Source organism: Anabrus simplex, chromosome 7 (genome assembly GCF_040414725.1).
Source record: "Anabrus simplex isolate iqAnaSimp1 chromosome 7, ASM4041472v1, whole genome shotgun sequence".
Taxonomy (NCBI): domain Eukaryota; kingdom Metazoa; phylum Arthropoda; class Insecta; order Orthoptera; family Tettigoniidae; genus Anabrus; species Anabrus simplex.
In genome coordinates, this window is record NC_090271.1 from 158424506 (window position 1) to 158445533 (window position 21028).

The window sequence follows — 21028 nt, forward strand, 5'->3', positions numbered from 1 at the left end:
TCGACCTGTTGTGCTGCAATTCATGATCAGTATTCCCGGGGGTGTTTTCCAACAGGATAATACACGCCCCCATGCCGCTATTGTAACCCAACGTGCTTTACAAAGTGTCGACATGTTGCCCGCTTGATAGCCCGATCTGTCCCCAATCAAGCACGTATAGGATATCATTGGACGATAACTCCAGCGTCATCCACAACCGGTATTAACTACCGCCGTATTGATCTACCAAGTGCAACAGGCTTGGAACTCCATCCCACAAGCTGATATCCGGTATCTGTATGGCACAATGCAGGTACGTTTGCATGCCTGCATTCAACAGTCAGGCGATTACACCGGTTATTAATAGACAAGCATGGCACATGTGCAATGGCTTTCCTCGCGCAGATATTAACCTGTAGTCTTGTACCTTTTTTCAAATATGTTACCTCGACGAATATATTGCCAAAATTTCCATACTCTACACTCCTTATTTCATGGTGTTTGGATATTTCATTTTGTGCCTGTGTATTATAAATGGTGCATCTAAAAAGTACGGTGGATAGACCGATATCACAATGGCAATGTGTGGTAACACTGAGTGCTTGCGCATGTGGATAGAGAGACATCTCGAGATGCGTCACGTAGCGTTGAACACACGGAGCTGAAGCAGATTAGTCTGATATAACTAGTCGAACGCAGTGCGTGTGAAGACTCGTGTCATAGTGCAAAGGAACAACGCATAAACATCAAGTTTTGTTACAAATTGGGTCAATCGACGGCGGAGATGCATGCGTTGTTGGTGCAAGTGTACAGAACAAATCCTCTAAGGATAAAATGTGTTTACGACTGGTTCAAACGCTTTCGGGATGAACAGGAAACTCTTGATTATGTGCCAGTCCGGGTCGAACGTCAACAAGCAGAAGTACAGAAAAGATGGAGCAAGTGTGACTGATGATGGTACAAAAGCGGTGACTGTCTCTGAGAAGGATATCAGAGGAATTAGGGATTAGCAATCACTGCATGAACACAAACATTCAAAACAATTTGGGTATGTGGAAGATCTGTTCTGCATTTGTGCTGCGCATATTGACTGACAAGCAGAAAGCAACACGGATAAAAATTGTTTGATATTTCATTGACACGTGTGACCGAGATCCATCGTTTCTGAAAACCATAATCACAGGCGATGAGAGCTGGTGCCAGCAGTTCGATCCGCATTCAAGACAAAATCAACGCCATGAGTAGAAGGGCAAAGTACGTTATAAAACAATTGTTGCTGAGTCAGAATTTTCTCACGAGGTCATTGACCTCTAGTTGAGTAGTAAGTCTACGTCGGTTCTAGGCCAATGAACGCGGAATAACGTCATAACCTTACGTACGAGAGCAAGCCTAACCTCACAGACACCATTATAGGGGCCAAAGTGATCAGGGAATGATCTTGGGTGCTTATGACCCCCAGGTGAGGTTATGACGTCATACGCATACGTACGAGGGCAATGCTAATCTCACTGGCCAACCTGGAGTGTTTTGACCGCTAGGTGAGGTTATGACGTCATACCCGTACGTACGAGGGCGATGATAACTTCATGGCCCACTTTGCAGGAGCGGAATCGGATCCCTTCCCTTTTGGAGGAGCCGAGTTGGAAAGGTCACGGACCCTTTTGGAGGATCCGAATAGATCGGGCGCCTATGGATGAGCAACAAATCGGTTACGTGAACTGCAGATGAGGTTAAGACGCCATTATGACGTGACTTGTAGGTGTGGTTAACACGCATGTTAACCTAAACTTGGGCACGAACGGTAACCTAACCTCACACACACAGGCAATCCTACTTTCTCCCACGGCTAACATAGTGTGTGAGTAGTCCGTTTTACAGTAACTTGCAAACTCTCGTCAGGTGTACCTCAAGATGATGTACGTGTGCACAAAAGGTTACTTGTAACATGCTATATCCTGCATAAGAAAGATAGATTTTAAAGGAAATGCGTTAATACATGTATTCACGTGACAATCAGTTCTACTTTTAACAGTGGATCAGTTGCTTTTATTCTACTACCTCAGTAAGCCGTCATACGAGCACACTGTTATGTCTCTAGCGGGATATTTGCTTACTGTAACTCACGAAGACGCCGCGAGAGTGCCCTTTTATGTCTCCCCCTCCCCTTCCAACACAGTTGAGCCAGGATCGAACCTGCAAAGTTTGCGACGACCGGGCGAGTTGGCCGTGCGCGTAGAGGCGCGCGGCTGTGAGCTTGCATCCGGGAGATAGTAGGTTGGAATCCCACTATCGGCAGCCCTGAAAATGGTTTTCCGTGGTTTCCCATTTTCACACCAGGCAAATGCTGGGGCTGTACCTTAATTAAGGCCACGGCCGCTTCCTTCCAACTCCTAGGCCTTTCCTATCCCATCGTCGCCATAAGACCTATCTGTGTCGGTGCGACGTAAAGCCCATAGCAAAAAAAAAATGTTTGCGACGGAAAACCAGCGCCTCAACCGTCTGAGCCAAGGCAGGTGGTAGTATACAATTTCTAATTACTTTTTTTTTTTGCTAGGGGCTTTACGTCGCACCGACACAGATAGGTCTTATGGCGACGATGGGATGGGAAAGGCCTAGGAGTTGGAAGGAAGCGGCCGTGGCCTTAATTAAGGTACAGCCCCAGCATTTGCCTGTTGTGAAAATGGGAAACCACGGAAAACCATTTTCAGGGCTGCCGATAGTGGGATTCGAACCTACTATTTCCCGGATGCAAGCTCACAGCCGCGCGCCTCTACGCGCACGGCCAACTCGCCCGGTTTTCTAATTACTAGATTGTGTGCCAAAAAAAAAAAAAGCCTTGATTAAATTCCAATCCTCTCCGCTGTGCTCATATGGAGTGAGGGCTTACAAGGCTGTTGATGGTTATTTGTCCGTCGGATGGAGACGTAAAGCCTTCAACAGACCTCTCGATGCTGTTCGACAGGAGAAGGCTATGTGCCACTACCGGGTTTTACCCTCTCTCTTCCTAATATCATATATCATGTCATTTATTTCATATTATTATCTTCCCTTATGAGATTGACGTCAGGAAGGGCATCTGGTTATAAAAATCGATCTTGACAGTTTCATCTGACCACAAACCCGAAACTGTAGAGAAACGGGACAAGGAATGGACACACGTTAGATTATAACGTCATGTACCCTTAACCAACAGTCCGCATTTCAAATCACCCACGCTGTGACGTCACAGCTCTATCTTGTTTTTTTTTTTTTTGCTAGGGGCTTTACGTCGCACCGACACAGATAGGTCTTATGGCGACGATGGTATAGGAAAGGCCTAGGAGTTGGAAGGAAGCGGCCGTGACCTTAATTAAGGTATCAGGAGGAGGTTTGCGCGTACGGTTATGTAAAGATAAGCATGCATTTTAAATCGCTCACGCTTATTACGTCACAGCTCCGTCAATCCTCCAAGGGGAGACGGGCAAACAGCCTGTGTGTGTGAGGTTAGGTTACCGTTCGTCCCCAAGGTTAAGTTAACATACGTGTTAACCACACCTACAAGTCACCTCAACAGTTCGGCTCCTCCAAGGGGAGCCCGTAAATAGCCAGTCTGATGTTAGGTTGGCGTTCCTCGTAGCGATATTAGGTTAACACGTCATCATGGTGTCATAACCTCAACTACCAGTCACCCAAACGATTGGACTCCTCCAAAGGGAACCGATAAAGAGCCTGTGTGAGGTTAGGTTAGCGTTCGTACGCAAGGTTAGGTTAACACGTCACCCTCATCTGCAGTTCACGTAACCAATTTGTGGCTCCTCCATGGGCGCCCGATCAGTTCTGCTCCACCAAAGGGGTCCTTGATCTTTCTGACTCGGCTCTTCCAAGGGGGGCATTCGGCTCCTGCAAAGTGGGCCGTAAGGTTAGCATTGCCCTCGTTCGTAAGAGTATGACGTCATAACCTCACTTAGCGGTCAAAACACTCCAAGTTGGCCAGTGAGATTAGCATTGCCATCGTATGTATGCGTGTGACGTCATAAACTCGCCTAGGGGTTAAAAGCACCCCGGATCATTCCCTGACCAATTTGCCCCCTCCAATGGAGTCTGTGAGGTTAGGCCTGCTCTCCTTCGCAAGGTTATGACGTTATTTCGCGTTCAATTGTCTAGATCCTACAAACCCTTACTACTTAACTAGCGGTCAATGACCTCGTTCTCGTATGTGGATAGCCTTACTACTCACCTAGGGGTCAATGACCTCGTGGGAAAATGCTGACTTGGCATCCATTGTGTTCAACATGGTGTTCAGCAGATTCCTCACGTCCCAAAAAGAGTTGCCTTCAAAAGTTCAGGATCAGGACAATGTTGATCACCTTTCCGATAGTAGTGGCATGATCCACCAGAAATTCATAATAGAGGGGCAAGCTATCAACGCTGCATTCTACGAGGACGAGTTTTTTAATTATTAACAAATACATCGCAGTTGGGAAATATCCCATTGGCAATTATAACTTGCCCAACAACAACAAGAATACAAAAAGCAAATCCATGAAAAGAAAATATTACAAGAAATACTAGTTTAACATTCTAAATCCATCATCATCGTATACAAATTCACACACAACTTAAGTATTTCCAGTCCTTAACACTGCGGCTTACAGTACTATAGGTTGAGTTTACAACTAGCTTAACATTACAACACTGTCATATACAAATTCACACTCATCTTAAGTATTCCAAATTTTACACTGCAGTCCAGTTACTAACAATGATTTTAGCATTGTGAGTACAGCCCATTCATATACAAATTGACACATACCGGTACCTTAAATAATTCAGATGGCCTAGTACTACACTTTACAGTGGGTTGAGCGTTGAATTAAAATATGACACCATCACGTAGACATTTACACACAATTTACAGAATGCTGGAGTCTGTTCCTGAAGCATCTTACATTTTTTGGAAGAGGCTCTAAGACAGCTGTAGGTAACGCATTCCAATCACCAATTCCCCGATTTACAAACGAATATTTAACATAGTTAATTTTCTGTGATCTACATTTCCCTTTATGGAGATGATCCGGCCTGCTTATAGAACAGGGCTTTTCTAGTCGACTGTTCAAATCTCTCCAAGCTGACTCATTCGTGTAGGCATTATACATGGCACATAACTGTGTTCGTTTCCTTCTAGACCCCAGTGTCTCCCACCCCAAGTTTTTCTATCACAGTTGTCACACTACTTCTAGGATTGAGATCGTTAAGCACGAATCTTGCAGCCTTTCGTTGTACCATCTAAAGTTCCTATATGAGTCCTGTTTCGAATCGGTTCCTACCAAATATCCGGCGTGTTTGGCGTTCAGGACTGGACATGGCAACGCCCACCCACACTTGTTGGCCAACCGACGTGTAAACTGTTCTCGAATATCCACGCTTAAGATCTGGTGCCTACAGACTTCATTTTGTTTCCCCGCTTCAAGGCAATCCTGAAAAGCACAAACTGTGCTGACGTACCGGACACCCAAAGACGTGTGACATTAGCGCTTCGATCGATTCCAAAAGACTAATTCGCTGCCAGTTTCTTACAGCTGTATACACTTTGACAAACGTGTATTGTGGCCAATGGAGAGTATTTTGAAGGTCACTAAAGCTATTTTGTTCGTAACCTCCGTTTTATTTGTGTTATAGTGTCATTCCTCGAAATTTTTCGACGCGACTTGTATTAGTGAGGATTGTATAATACTAAATATCTCCCATATTTAACAAAAATATTTTATTTCTTGTAGTCGAATATTTCAGTTTCGTGATCCAGTTTCTCATTATTAACAATATAGATAATGTCGGAGCGTTTAGAACGACTATTATCTTTTACTGATAGCGATATCTCATCGCATCGATCGTCACTCACTAAAAGCGATCTATTAGCATTTTCATTAAAAAATTGACGTAATTTTCATTCAAACTCTTCTCTCATTGTGTCACTGACGTGAAATACACTGAGAAAATGGAAGATTTCGAAGAAGATTGCCGACATGTTGTGACTCATGTGCCGTTGAATTATGCGTCAATATGAGTATAATGATTAGAACGATACTGCATACATTGATAAGATATAAAATAACGAATACCCCAAACTGTACGGAAGATGTTAGAATAGGAAGGGGAGTAGCTGAAGGAAATGTCAAGATTCCTGTTTGAAGAAAGAATGTAGAAGAAGGTAGCTTTTAACATTGTGTTTTGAAGTAGTAACAAGTACCGTAACATATTCCTAGTTTCAAATAAAAAAGAAAATCATGCCGTCTTCTTCTATTATCATTCCCCACACTGGTGGAGTGGAATCGTGGGTGAGAACTGTGATATACTTGTGTACCTGGCACAGATAAACGGCTGGATATGCTTCCTGACGCCATCCTTATGTGGTGGGATATATTCACTAGAGTGTCTGTGGTGGTTGGTAGTGTGTTGTGTTGTGTGGACATGGAGAGGAATGTGCCGTAGGAATGAATCATAAGCATTTAAAATCTCCTACCCGGCCGGGAATCGAACCTGGGGACATCTGAACCGAAAGTCAGTACGAGAACATCATACGGTATTTATGATTGATCAATATCTCAAAAGTCAAGTCGTTGATAGTTTTATTGCTTCATTCAAGGTTTCTTACTTACCTAAACTGGAGTAAAGTGCTTGACGATCTGTACTCACCCCACTTTTTCTGCCATCCTCCACGGGCAATGGCTGCATGCTTTCAGAAATAGCTTGTCTCTTCAGGCTCGTACTCTTTTTCCTCTTTATTTTCTGGAATGCAAGATAATGGAAGTCCGTCATTCAGAGTAGGAATAAGTGTGACTCACATTTGAATTTTACTATTGTATATTCAAAGGCAATTCGGAACTGAAGTATTCATATTTTAAAACTCATAAATCGAAATTACCCAGTTCTCAACAACTAATATAATAATAATTTCGTGTGGCTATTTCTAGCCGAGTGCAGCCCTTGTAAGGCAGACCTTCCGATGAGGGTGGACGGCATCTGCCATGCGTAGATAACTGCGTGTTATTGTGGTGGAGGATAGTGTTATGTGTGGTGTGTGAGTTGCAGGGATGTTGGAGACAGCACAAACATCCAGTCCCCGGGCCACTGGAATTAACCAATGAAGGTTAAAATCCTGAAGGTTAAAATCCCCGACCCGACCGGGAATCGAACCCGGGATCCTCTGAACCGAAGACCAGTACGCTGACCATTCAGCCAACGAGTCGAACCTTTCAACAACTTATACACCACTATTATATATAGTTCTATTCCCAGACTGAGTTCTACTAGACTGACCAGTAAAATGGAGCCTTGCCGTAGTGCAAAGGCGTGCTCAATTAGGCTCAATGAGCAAGTGTACCACTTCAGGCAGGTAAAGGAGCATGGTATGCGCTCTGACTGATGATGATGATGATGATGATGATGATTGTTGTTGTTGTTTAAAGGGGCCTGACGTCGAGATCATCGACCCCTAATGGTACGAGATGAGACGAAATTTAACGACAATTAAAATTCCAAAATTCATCCTATGACCAGAATTCAAACCATAATAATGAATGAATATGAATTTAAAATAATCAGCGGATTTAACTTAAAATATTGAAAGTTAAAAGAATTCCAAAATCTATCCACTGACTAGAATTCAAAAAGACGACGATGAACAAAGATTATGAACTTGAAACAATCGCTGGATCCGGCCCGCATTGCCCCACCTCCCCATAAAATAACTTAAAAAATTGTATAAACTGAATAAGGGACAGTTTTCAAAGCAAAATACTAAATATATTAATGAATAATAATATTGGTTTTACGTCCCACTAACTACTTTTACGAATTTCGGAGACGCCGAGTTGCCGGAATTTCGTCCAGCAGGAGTTCTTTTACGTGCAAGGCTGACGTATTTGAACACCTTCAAATACCACCGCACTGCGCCAGGATCGAACTTTCCAAGTTGGGGTCAAAAGGCCAGCGCCTCAATCGTCCGAGCCACTCAGCCCGGCCAATATATTAATGATGCTTGTTGTTTAAAGGGGTACAAAATCCAGGTCAACGGTCCCTCATAATGGTACTAATCGCTGGTAAAGTAGAACCATGGTGTTCATCATATAGCGGTACTAATCACAGCCAACGCCCAAACCCGTAGTGTTTCTCACATAATGGCACTAATCACAGGTAACGCAGAACCATTGTGTTCCGAATATAGTGGTACTAATCGCGTGTACTGTAAACCCATAGAGATCCACCCACGATGAATACCAACCATAGTCAAATGGTGTTCATCACATAGTGGTACTAACGCAAGTAACGTCGACCCATGGTGTTCCTCACGTAATGGTACTAATCACAAGTATTCTCACGGCTCTAATTCAATAATCATTTGGTCGCCATTTTTTAGTCGCCTCTTACGATAGGCAGGGGATACCGTGAGTGCCCCACCCACAGGGGGTTTTGACTAAAGGTACAGTCTAGCAGTTGGCTGCACGGGTCTCGGTTACAACTAGTGAAGGTGCGCGTATCTAAACAGATTAAACTTTTTTTCGCTATTCGCTTTACGTTGCACCGACACAGATAGGCCGACACAGATAGGACTTAATGGCGACGGTGTGATAGGAAAGGCCTAGGAGTGGGAAGGATGCTGCCCCAGCATTCGCCTGGTGTGAAAATGGGAAACCGTGGAAAACTATCTTCAGGGCTGCCGACAGTGGGATTTGAACCCACTATCTCCCAGATGCAAGCTCACAGCTGCGCGACCCTAACCGCACGGCCAACTCACCCGGTGATCTAAACTTTCAACAGTTCTGTAGTGCCTAATATCTCGTTCCATTCAGTGCATTAGGTTATGGTGAGGAAACAAAATGAATTACTTCTACATTTTATACTCGAAAGCCAATAGTCAGCGAGCGGCAATGAGACACCTCAGGGCTGCTCAGTAAGGAAATGACAAAAAATAAAATTCATATGGATTCCAAGGAATTTTTTTTACAGTGGGCTTGACGTGGCATCGACACAGACAGGTCTTATGGCGACGATGGAATACGAAAGGGCTAGGAATTGGAAGGAAGCGGCCGTGGCATTAATTAAGGTATAGCCCCAGCATTTGCTTGGTGTGAAAATTGTATACCACTAACAACTACCTTCAGGGCTGCCGAGAGTGGAATTCGAACCCACTACCTCTCGAATGCAAGCTCACAGCTGCGCACCCTAACAGCACGGCCAACTCGTTTGTTACACCATACACGGATTTTGGCGTCATGAAGGGGCAATTCATGTACGAAGTCAGGTTTAACAGCACTCCAGTACCGACTGTTTTATGTACAAACATAACCATGGAGGAAGTACATAGGTTCTTACTGAATATTTGATAGGGCCGTTTAATTAGGGAGTACGGGAAGCTATGGTTGTTATACAGTTTGGTCCCATATAAGATCCGCACTGCGTAAAATTGAATGAAATGTGGACTTCAATCTCGCAAAGTGGAACAGCAAATATATTGAACCATCACAGTGCTTCAGTATATCATTATTATCCAGTAAGACAAATAATTATTTATTGTCTGTAAGAGAGCTCGAGAGTGTATATAGAGGTGATCTGGAGCTCAAGTAGTACTCACTTCAACTATTTAGCGAATAACTACAAAATGAGGTAAGTATTATAAGTACAAAACAGATCAAATGCATTTGATAACGATATGGTCTGGTTGTAATCTATTCAGGGAACAAACTTTCACTGCGTTTTATTTTTAATTTTAAACTTTCTGCTTCATCTGAATAACAGCCTGTTCATTGTGGGCTCTGTGGTGAAATGTACGCTACACTGAAGTTTCATTGCGCTGTATTGATGAATGTACACAAAAATAGTCCACGTAGAGTAGATGCGATGAAATGAAAGTGAACCAACGAGTGTTGTGAGATTGATGAATTTGATGATGAAACTTCAAACTGAAACTTCAGACCAAAGTATACTCGAAAAATTATGCGTAGCTGGTGACTGCCAGCATAACACAACAGAATTCGTTGAAATTACTGATATTGTTATACAGGATTGGTTCCTGATTCATTAGCTCAATAGTCACTATCATCATGAACAACATCGTTATTATTTTTCCAAATATTGGGCCAAGTGTCCCGTCATCGCTTCATCGAACGTCCTATAGATATGCTCCCCTTTGGTTGGCAGCTTAGTATCTTCTTTTGTAGTCTTCCAGATTCTTTCCTTTGAACGTAACGTTTTCAGATTTCTTGCAATAATAGATGTATTTGATTTTTCATTCCGTCACTGACACTTGACTCACGAATCTTACGAACTACCTACACTCTCTTTAATGTGAAGAACGTTCGGGGATATCTTTCACGGCCGAAGTGTAGTTGTGTGGGTGGGTGATGGAGGAGTGAGCTGAAGGTCGAGTATAAATTGCGCCATTTCATTGGTTCAGGCAGTTCGTGTTTTGTCTGATCAGAATATAAAATACAGACATATTTTCCTCTATATAAATTGTACGGCATTGTTGTCCGCGAATTATGTTACTAGCTTCGACCATAACATACGCTCAGGTAAATGTGTTCTTCCACATTCTAATGCATCCTGAAAGTATTGCGGCCATTCTTGCCAATATCCAGAATATTAACTGTACTATATCACTGGGATAAAATATGACACCCAACTGGTGGACTGATATACTATATTTATTTTGGATATTCCTCTCACCTTTGTGCAGCGGAAGTGTTGTGAGACTGATTAATTTGATGATGAATCTTCAAACTGAAACTTCAGACCAAGGTATACTCGAAAAAGTATGCGTAGCTGGTAACTGCCAGCATAACACAACAGAAATTTATATTTGATTTGGTGGAGTTTTATATCTGTTTGTATACTTTGTTTGAAAGATAAAAGAGGTGAACGCTCTTCTCTAGAATATTCCGCATAGGCCTACTCCTTTCCACTTTTTGGTTTCGTTTCCACTCTTTTGTGTGGTGAAGAAATATCACACCTTCGTTGGTCTCATACTTGCCCTTCTTTTCTATTTATACTGTGTTTCTATTGGGGGCACTAAATTTCCTCCTGTACGCGCTCGGCGTGTGAAATGTCGCTATCCCGTACACTAGCTCAAATCGTCTACTCAGAAGAATCCAACAACCCATCCATGTAACACCAACATAATGTTACGTGGTAATGCGACTGTCGGCTCTCTTGAAGGCTCCTTCGGTAGTTCCTGGAAGTGATGAGTGAGTCAGACTGGGAAGCTACCGTTGGACCTGTAGTGCATGCGACAGCCTCTGCTTCCATTGTCCCCTTTGTCTGGTCTCTCCGTGAATTTTCGAAGAAGGCGAAACTAAAATACTCTTAATTTTTCCATTCGTTGAAGGTACTATACCGCCGTCAGCGAGAAAACCAGTCATGCTGTTAACGTGAGCATGTGCTCATGTTAACGTTTATTGGTTGAAGTAGTATATAATTAGGGGGGTTCGGCCACCACCGTCATCATCGCCCCTGGGAGAGGCCTCCGCCTCACTGAATGTGCTGACTAAGAGTACATGTTTAACCTTACATGACTCGAATTGAAAAGTAGGGCGGTTGCCTAAGAGCGCGCTCTTAACGTCACATGACCTTACGTTGGTTACGTATCCAGGCTTAACATTACAGACGTCAGATTTGACCCTAGATCTAAGGCCGTTAACCTAACAACACCCAAGTTCGATGCCAAAAAGTGCAAGCTTAACCTAACAGTCAACGTGATTATGGCTAAGAAACAGGTATGACGTGTCTAGACTTAACCACACAGATCACAGTTTCGACCCCAGGATTAAGAGCGTTAACCTTACAGACCTAAGTTCGATGCCGTGGCTAACCGCATAACATTGCAGGCTTGAACTTACGTGACGATAATGACTAAGAGTGTAAGCTGGCCGGGCGTTAAACTAACCGGTTGCTCTTCCCTACACCCTACTAGAAGTGAAGGCTTAACCTTACATCGACTAGGCGTAAACCTAACCGATTGCCCTTCCCTACTCCAGCTCGGATGTAACGTTACACACTAGCTAATTGCGCAGGCTTAACCTCACGCTCCCCAGGCATTAACCTTCCCTACACTAGCTTAGCGGTTACACGTCGAACTAATAGAACAAGTGAGATGACGTAAGGCTTAATACATGTGCTTTAGTCATAGGCAGCGTAGTCCGACTCGTTGGCTAAATGGTCAGCGCACTGAGTTTCGGTTCAGAGGGTCCAGGGTTCGATTCCCGGCCGGGTCGGGGAATTTAATCGCTTCTGATTAATGCTTCTGGCTCGGGGACTGGGTGTATGGGTCCGTTCCAACACTCTAATCATCATATTCAGACACCATACCACATTACCAACCACCACAGAAACATGCAATAGTGATTAAATCCTTCCATATAAGGTTGGCGTCAAGAAGGGCATCCGGCCGTAAAACAGGGCCAAATCCACATGTGCGCCGCAGTTCGCACCCGCGATCCCACAGGTGTGGGAAAAGCGGTAGGAAAAGAAGATGATTCATAAGGGTGTAACGTTGGAAGGGACACTCAGGGGGCTTGGAGCTGAAATTGGAACAAGATAGCGGCACGAGACTGTATCATGTCTAATAAGTACAGGCAGTGAATGCATCAATGGCAATAATAATAATAATTATTATAATTTAAAGGAACAACCCATCTTCGTAATGAATACTCAACATGCACACACAATTAGAAAAAATAGTCTGGTGCCAGAATTTAATCCCGCAACAGTTCATGACGTATCGCGCACAATCGCGCGCCCTAATAATAATAATTTAGAAGATCCAACACACCTTCATACTGAATACTTAACATGCGTATCCAGAAAGAAAAAAATAATCTGGTCCCTGAATTTAGTCCCGCAGAAGTTCGCGTATTATGAGAATTACCCAATAAAATATTCCACGACCCAGTCGGGAATTACAAAATCTAGAATATTTAAATCGGCCTAGATTACACCTACATGCACCTTAATAAATATTATTTAATAATAATAATAATTTGGAGGATCGAACCCGCCTTCGTACTGAATACTCAACATGCATACTCAGTAAGAAAAATAATTGGTGCTGGAATTAAGTCCCGCAGGAGTTCGCGCCTTATCAGAATTTTCCAAAAAGTATAAAATCACCAACCCAGCCGGAAATTACATAATTTAGAATATTCAGATCAGAATGGATTATTCACCTACACGCGCACACACTCACATTTCAGTAATACCGGGCGAGTTAGCCGTGCGGTTAGGGGAGCGCAGCTATGAGCTCGCATCCGGGAGATAGTGGGTTCGAATCACACTGTCGGCAGCCCTCAAGATGGTTTTCCGTGGTTTACCATTTTCACACCAGATAAATGCTGGGGCTGTACCTTAATTAAGGCCACGGCCGCTTCCTTCCCATTCCTAGGCCTTTCCTGTCCCATCGTCGCCATAAGACGTATCTGTGTCGGTGCGACGTTAAGCAAATAGCTAAAAAAATCAGTAATATTCAATCGCTACCAAGCAAAGTGCTAGTCCTGAACCAGAGACGTGGTCCACATGCAGTAGTCAGAAACCACAAGGGTTACTGTATTTCTGTTTCTAACTACAAGGCTGTCCGACTCGTTGGCTGAACGGTCAGCGTACTGGCCTTCGGTTCAGAGGTTCCCGGGTTCGATTCCCGGCCGGATCGGGGATTTTAACCGTAAGTGGTTAATTCCAATGGCACGGGGGCTGGATGTATGTGTTGTCTTCATCATCATTTCATCCTCATCACGACGCGCAGGTCGCCTACGGGTGTCAAATAGAAAGGCCTGCACCTGGCGAGCCGAACCCGTCCTGGGATATCCCGGCACTAAAAGCCATACGACATTTTTTTACTACAAGGCTCGCAAAATAATGCTCACAAGCTCTAACAGTTCTGATGATTCCTGTGCACACCTAGCTTGCGATATTCAAAGAATGCAGCAACACGAAACATCCTGTTAGCTTGTCCACAGGATTTTTAATTTCCCGCAACTCAAACGTTAGGTGTTTTGAATTAAATAATAGCACTTCAGCTTTGTGTCCAAGTGAGCTCCAGGTTCGAATCCCAATTCGGTCGGGGATATTTAATTTCTTGTTGCGCGAAAGCCAGGTGTTTCAATTAAACGCACAAGCTTTTAACGTAGAGTCATGCTTGTTTGCTGCCTTAGTAGAAGAGCCACGTGTTCGATTCCTAGTCGGGTCGACGATGCCAAAATTGCAGTAGGCAACTGAAAGTCTCTAGAGCTCAAATCTATAAGCTTGAAATGTTATAATTAAAATTTCAGTGTTCCAAACACTAAAAAACCAATAGCGCGGTATGCATCAGCTCACACGCTAGCGTCTTTAATGCTGCAGCCACTCAGCTTCAAGACTTTGAAGTAGCTTTCTAAAGTTATGTCCCCATGAATAAATCACATGTATTAAAGTCTTATACTATCTCCCTAGTTCTATTAGTACAACGCGTAGCCGCTAAGCTCGTATTGGAAGGGCGACCGGTCAGCGTGCAGCTAAGCCAGCACAATTACCTAGGGTGTAAATGAATGTCCAAGCTGATGTAGGAAAGGGCAATCGGCCAAAGTTCAAACGTATGCATATTTTTTCACACGCAGACCGGGGCGATGACATGTACGAGCACCTGGCGAAATACACAAAAAGCTACATTCGCAAATGTTTGCTAAGTTAGTAACCCTTGCTGCTTGCATAAACAATTCTGCTGAAACATGAAAATGTTCGCTTCATAATACATTTTCAGCATTCCTTTTTCCGTAGAAGTCGGGGTAGGGGTTTTTCGCAGCTCAAACGTTATGTGCTTTGAACTTAACACACAATAAACTAGTTACGATGATAGCAGTCCATGGGAAGGAGTGCTGAGTTTGATTTCTCATCATGTGTAGCGCGAAAATTCTGAACACAATGTTTTGATCTCTAAGTGCGGTAAACATTGCAGTAGGCAATTGAAAGTTTCTAGCGTTCAAATCGAAAAGCTCGAATATGACAATCTAAAATTCAGTGTTCCAAACACTCAAAACCACCAGCGCGTTACGCATCAGATGCTAGCGTATTTGACTCAGCGGTCACTCAGCTTCGAGCTATAAATAAAGTATATCACCATCTTCCTATTCCCGTACCACCATCTTGCTCCATGTTCAGCTCCATAAATTCCTGGGCCATATATCATCTTGTCCAGTTAGATTAAGCCTGGGATCAAATCTCTGCATCAGCAAAAACGCTGGCATATTGGTCTCTGCAACCGCTCATCTTCGAGCCCCCAAAGATGCTTCCCAATATTAATCCCCTATGAATAAAGCATATTAAGCCTTACAGCAGCTTCCTTTGACCTCCACAGATTTGGTGTAGAGCATAGTAAACGGATATGTTGCCCGTATAATAAAACTCGTAGAAGGCGGGTCATTAACGAGGCTGTGGTGAGTGTAACAGCTGAAATGTGGCGTGATTTTTATTACGTGGTGGTAGCAAAGCTGAGATACTGGGAATCGGAGGTCTGTGCGATATGACTGTCGAACGTCTTGTCATTAATCCGATTGATACGAGCTGCAGTGAGAAAGGCGAGAGAGAGAGAGAGAGAGAGAGAGAGAGAGAGAGAGAGGGAGAGAGAAATCCACTTGGAAGGAGATCATCCTTTGTCAGACTCTAATTAGGTAAACATTTTCTCCAATTTTTTTAACACTGACTTTCCAAACTATATTTCTTTCTAGAATATAATTGAAATATTAAATAATAAGTGTGATTTTCCTTATATTGCTGCTACGAATGATATATATCTGAATTTTGAGCATAACCTCAAATCTATCAAACTTCCGTAATTTATTTCTTTTCCGAGATGTTAAATATCCAGGTGATATGCCATTCGCTTGTTGTTTCTTCCTCGCAGACAGTGAAAATAATTTGCTTCATAATCCATATCGTCATTGCATTGCATTTCATCTTCATCAGTAGTTGTGTTTGAGTCATAAGTCCATAGACTGGTTTGATGCAGCTCTCCATGCCACCCTATCCCGTGCTAACCTTTTCATTTCTACGTAAGTATTGCATCTTACATCTGCTCTAATCTGCTTGTTTTATTCATACCTTGGTCTACCCCTACCGTTCTTACCACCTACACTTCCTTCAAAAACCAACTGAACAAGTCCTGGGTGTCTTAAGATGTGTCCGATCATTCTATCTCTTCTTCTCGTCAAATTTAGCCAAATCGATCTCCTCTCACCAATTCGATTCAGTATCTCTTCATTCGTGATTCGATCTATCCATCTCACCTTCAGCATTCTTCCGTAACACCACATTTCAAAAGCTTCTATTCTCTTTCTTTCTGAGCTAGTTATCGTCCATGTTTCACTTCCATACAATGCCACGCTCCTCACGAAAGTCTTCAAAAACATCTTTCTAATTCCGATATCAATGTTTGAAGTGAGCAAATTTCTTTTCTTAAGAAAGCTCTTCCTTGCTTGTGCTAGTCTGCATTTTATATCCTCCTTACTTCTGCCATCGTTAGTTATTTTACTACCCAAGTAACAATATTCATCTACTTCCTTTAAGACTTCATTTCCTAATCTAATATTTCCTACATCACCTGCCTTCGTTCGTCTGCATTCCATTACTTTTGTTTTGGACTTATTTATTTTCATCTTGTACTCCTTACCCAAGACTTCATCCGTACCATTCAGCAACTTCTCGAGATCTTCTGCAGTCTCAGATAAAATAACAATATCATCGGCAAATCTCAGGGTTTTGATTTCCTCTCCTTGGACTATAATTCCCTTTCCACATTTCTCTTTGATTTCCTTTACTGCCTGTTCTATGTAAACATTGAAAAGGAGAGGGGACAAACTGCAGCCTTTCCTCACTCCTTTCTGGATTGCTGCTTCTTTTTCAAAGCCCTCGATTCTTATCACTGCAGACTGATTTTTATACAGATTGTAGATAATTCTTCGTTCTCGGTATCTGATCCCCATCATCTTCAGAATCATAAATAGCTTGGTCCAATCAACATTATCGAATGCCTTTTCTAGATCTACGAATGCCATGTACGTGGGCTTGTCCTTCTTGATTCGATCCTCTAAGTTCAGACGTAAAGTCAGGATTGCTTCACGTGTTCCTACATTTCTTCTGAAGCCAAATTGATCTTCTCCCAACTCAGCTTCAACTTGTTTTTCCATTCTTCTGTAAATATTACGTGTTAAAATTTTGCAGGCATGAGATACTAAACTAATGGTGTGGTAGTTTTCACACTTGTCAGCACCGGCTTTCTTGGGAGTAGGTATAACAACATTCTGTCGAAAATCAGATGGGACTTCTCCTGTCTCATATATCTTGCACACTAAATGAAATAACCTTGCCATGCTGGTTTCTCCTAAGGCAGTCAGTAATTCAGAGGGAATGTCATCAATTCCAGGTGCCTTGTTCCTATTTAGGTCACTCACAGCTCTATCAAACTCTGACCTCAAAAATGGGTCTCTCATTTCATCAGCATCAACAGCCTCTTCATGTTCCAGAACCAAATTATCTACATCTTTACCTTGATACAACTGTTGGATATGCTCCTGCCATCTTTCTGCTTTGTCTTCTTTCCCTGTCTGAGCTTTTAATATTCATACACCTAGATTTCCTTTCTCCAAAGGTTTCCTTGATTTTCCTGTATGCAGCATCTACCTTTCCCAGGACCATACAGCCTTCGACATCCTTGCACTTCTCCTTCAGACATTCTTCCTTAGCTACCTTGCACTTTCTATTCGCTTGATTCTTTAATCGCCTGTATTCTTTTCTGCCCTCTTCATTTCTCGCATTCTTGTATTTTCGTCGTTCATCAATCAGGTCTAGTATCTGCTGAGTTATCCACTGATTCTTAGTTTATCTTTTCTTCCTTCCTAACACTTCTTCAGCAGCCCTACTGACTTAATTTTTCATGACTCTCCACTCTTCCTCTATAGTGTTTCCTTCAGCCTTTTCATTTACTCCTTTTGCAACATGTTCCTTGAAACAATCCCTCACACTCTTTTCTTTCAACTTGTCTAGATCCCATCTTTTTGCATTCTTTCCTTTCTTCAATTTCTTCAACTTCAGATGGCATTTCATGACCAACAAATTGTGGTCAGAGTCCACGTCTGCTCCTGGGAAAGTTTTCCAATCCAACACCTGGTTTCTGTAGTATCCGTCAAAAGTCTGATGTAATCGCGGTAATCAGGCGAGGTAATGACAGTTCCTAGACTACCACATGTGGCTCTTGCCATGTGCTCGTAAGTAGCCCGGTCCTTCTCCAATCAACGTAAAGACCGCGGAAGGATACATGATGTTTTTTGTTTACATCAGTTTCGGTTCTCTCGATTATGGCAGAATATAACTTCATCACCGGGTATATAAAAGTAGGCTCACTTCGAAGAGAAGTTATTGAGTAGTGAATTACGAGTCGTGAGCTGACAGTTCAGTGTGTTGATTAATCGTTTGAGTGAATTGTGCAAGTTATCGGTCTTGTCTGGAGTCGAACCAAGTGTACAGGAGTCGCGCGTTGTGATAAACAATGAACGTGCGTTCGAGCGTGATTTCATGGAGCTGCTGAGTAAGGAGACCGCAGAGCGTAAGACCTGCCAGTTAAAATTACGAAGGATCATTCGTTCCACGTAAAGTCTACAAGCCGATGACTTTTTGTGAGGACGAGAGACTTTTGTAAATAGCCAGTAATTAGGAAGTGTTGTCATTCATTTTCGAGTATAATTGGTATGTGTGTCGATTAAATTAAATTAAATAAATTCAATAAAACTGGTAGTGTTTTATTCGTAGGAGTAATATTTCATTTAATATGTACGATTCGCACCGTAAATGTCGAGATATTTCAAGCTATTTTATGAAATACGAATAATTAGATATTTACCGTATTAATGTCTCCTTGTTCCTCGCTAAGCCGCAGGAAGACGCTCTCTAGGTTAGGACAAGAGTACTGGATTAACAGCTGTTGGGGTGAATCCTCCGCTAGCAGCTTGCCCAGGCGCATCAGACCAATCTACAATCAAAAATGGCATTACACTTCACATTGTCTTTACTCGACTAGCATCAGTAGAGGAGAATCTATTACTAGCAACTTTATATCACATCAGACCCATCTGAGAAACAACGTGATGTAGTAACGTGTTACCATAAGATCCTTACTTGAGCAAGAGATGTTAAAATCAGACATAAATGGAAAGGGCAGTTTTTCAGATGTAGGTCACACCTTTGTGCTTGTACTAAGCCATCTTTCACAAATAAAACCAAACCCCAAACCCCATGGCACTACATCCCTTGAAGGGCCTTGGCCTACCAAGCGACCGCTGCTCATCCTGAAGGCCTGCAGATTACAAGGTGTCGTGTGGTCAGCACGACGAATCCTCTCGGCCGTTATTCTTGGCTTTCCAGACCCTCTTTCACAAATGGTCTCACTATTTAGGAAAACTATGAATGATGAGCACTTTATTAGGGGAAAGTCAGGAGGTATCGGACAGTTTAACTTTTCTGCCATAATTTGTTTATGGAATAGGAAAAAAATCATGTAATGCATTTTATATGCATCTATATTCTTGTATCAACGTACTCACTAGAATATATTTAATCACAATTAAAACACGGACAATATTAACAAATTAAGGAGGTCATTACACTTTCGTAGGTTTGAAAAATGGAGGGTGGTATCGGACGGTCAATCTTTTTTTAACAAAAATTTATTTTTTTCACATTCAAAATAAAACAAATTAACGTTTAGCCACTCTGCAAATATCACACTCATTAGCGTTGAAGATTCTTGATGGACTAAACAAATATTTAGTCACAAGATCATTTAATTTATCAAAAATATGTCCACTTGCTCCTTGTTGAAGCCTACTGCTTGCTGCAAGCTGATAGACTCAGCCGTCCTCAAACGGAGGTCTTAATGCCTCTTCATAAAATCATAAAAAGGGTCTCTCCTACCATCATTTTAGTTTTATTAAACCTATGTTCAGCTCTCAATTCCTCAGCAAATTGATACACAAGTTTTAAAAATTCTGTTTTGATGAGTGGCATGAGCTGACTGTCGGGGCCGTGATATGCATGTACAGGTCATTCTCTTCTTCATCTGAGAATGTTCTCTGATAAGTCTCACTGTTCGCCGTACACGCTTTTATTGGAATCTCTTTACCAGCTTCAAGAGCTTTAATTCTATCATCTAACGTGCTTTTGTGGAACAGAGGAACATTGACTGGCTTCTCTAATACTCATTCTATTGTCCCGGACACTATTCACGGCTAATATCATATTGGTTTCTTCCCATTATCCTCGTATCTTCCCCAGGCCTCTCTAATACTCATTCTATTGTCCCTGACACTATTCACGGCTAATATTATATTGCTTTCTTCCCATTATCCTCGTATCTTCCCCATGTTTACCTAAAACAAAGGATAGTACTATCAGTAACCCGGACGAAACTGCAACCTATGTGTCCGATACCGCACGCCAGTTTCGTGTCCGATACCGATCGAATGACTCCCTTAAGAAACAACTGGAACTGAACGAGAACGTTCGAAAAGAAATTGGTTCTAAACCCACGATATTACAGAGTAAGGAATACTGTTTCTGCTAATGCACTTAAAGTTCAATGCAACTTATCCTTGTTGCTGCTACTTCTTGGTAAAAATAAATCCGTGCCGGCCGAAAATCACACAAAGGACAAAAATACACCACCACTCATAAACGACCCTGCCTTTCGACTGAATAGGATGTACCCACCCTTCAAACATGCAGGCACCGAGCTCGATAGCTGCAGTTGCTTAAGTGCAGCCAGTATCGAGTATTCGGGAGATAGTAGGTTCGAACCCCACTGTCGGCAGCCCTGAAAATGGTTTTCCGTGGTTTCCCATTTTCACACCAGGCAAATGCTGGGGCTGTACCTTAATTAAGGCCACGGCCGCTTCCTTCCCACTCCTAGCCCTTCCCTGTCCCATCGTCGCCACAAGACCTATCTGTGTCGGTGCGACGTAAAGCAAGTAGCAAAAAAAAAAAACATGCAAGTGGACCT

The 21028-nt window shown here is 42.6% G+C and overlaps 1 protein-coding gene across 1 annotated transcript in view; it reads right to left on the reverse strand.

Annotated features, from left to right (window-relative positions):
• LOC136877751 (ABC transporter G family member 20) overlaps positions 1-21028 on the reverse strand; it is a 160322-nt gene that overhangs the window by 65407 nt on the left and 73887 nt on the right. The window contains exons 7-8 of the mRNA XM_068228734.1: positions 18875-19003; positions 6611-6744 (exon numbers count right to left, since the gene is read on the reverse strand). Of these exons, the coding sequence (XP_068084835.1) occupies positions 6611-6744; positions 18875-19003 (263 nt within the window). The remainder of the gene's footprint in view (positions 1-6610; positions 6745-18874; positions 19004-21028) is intronic.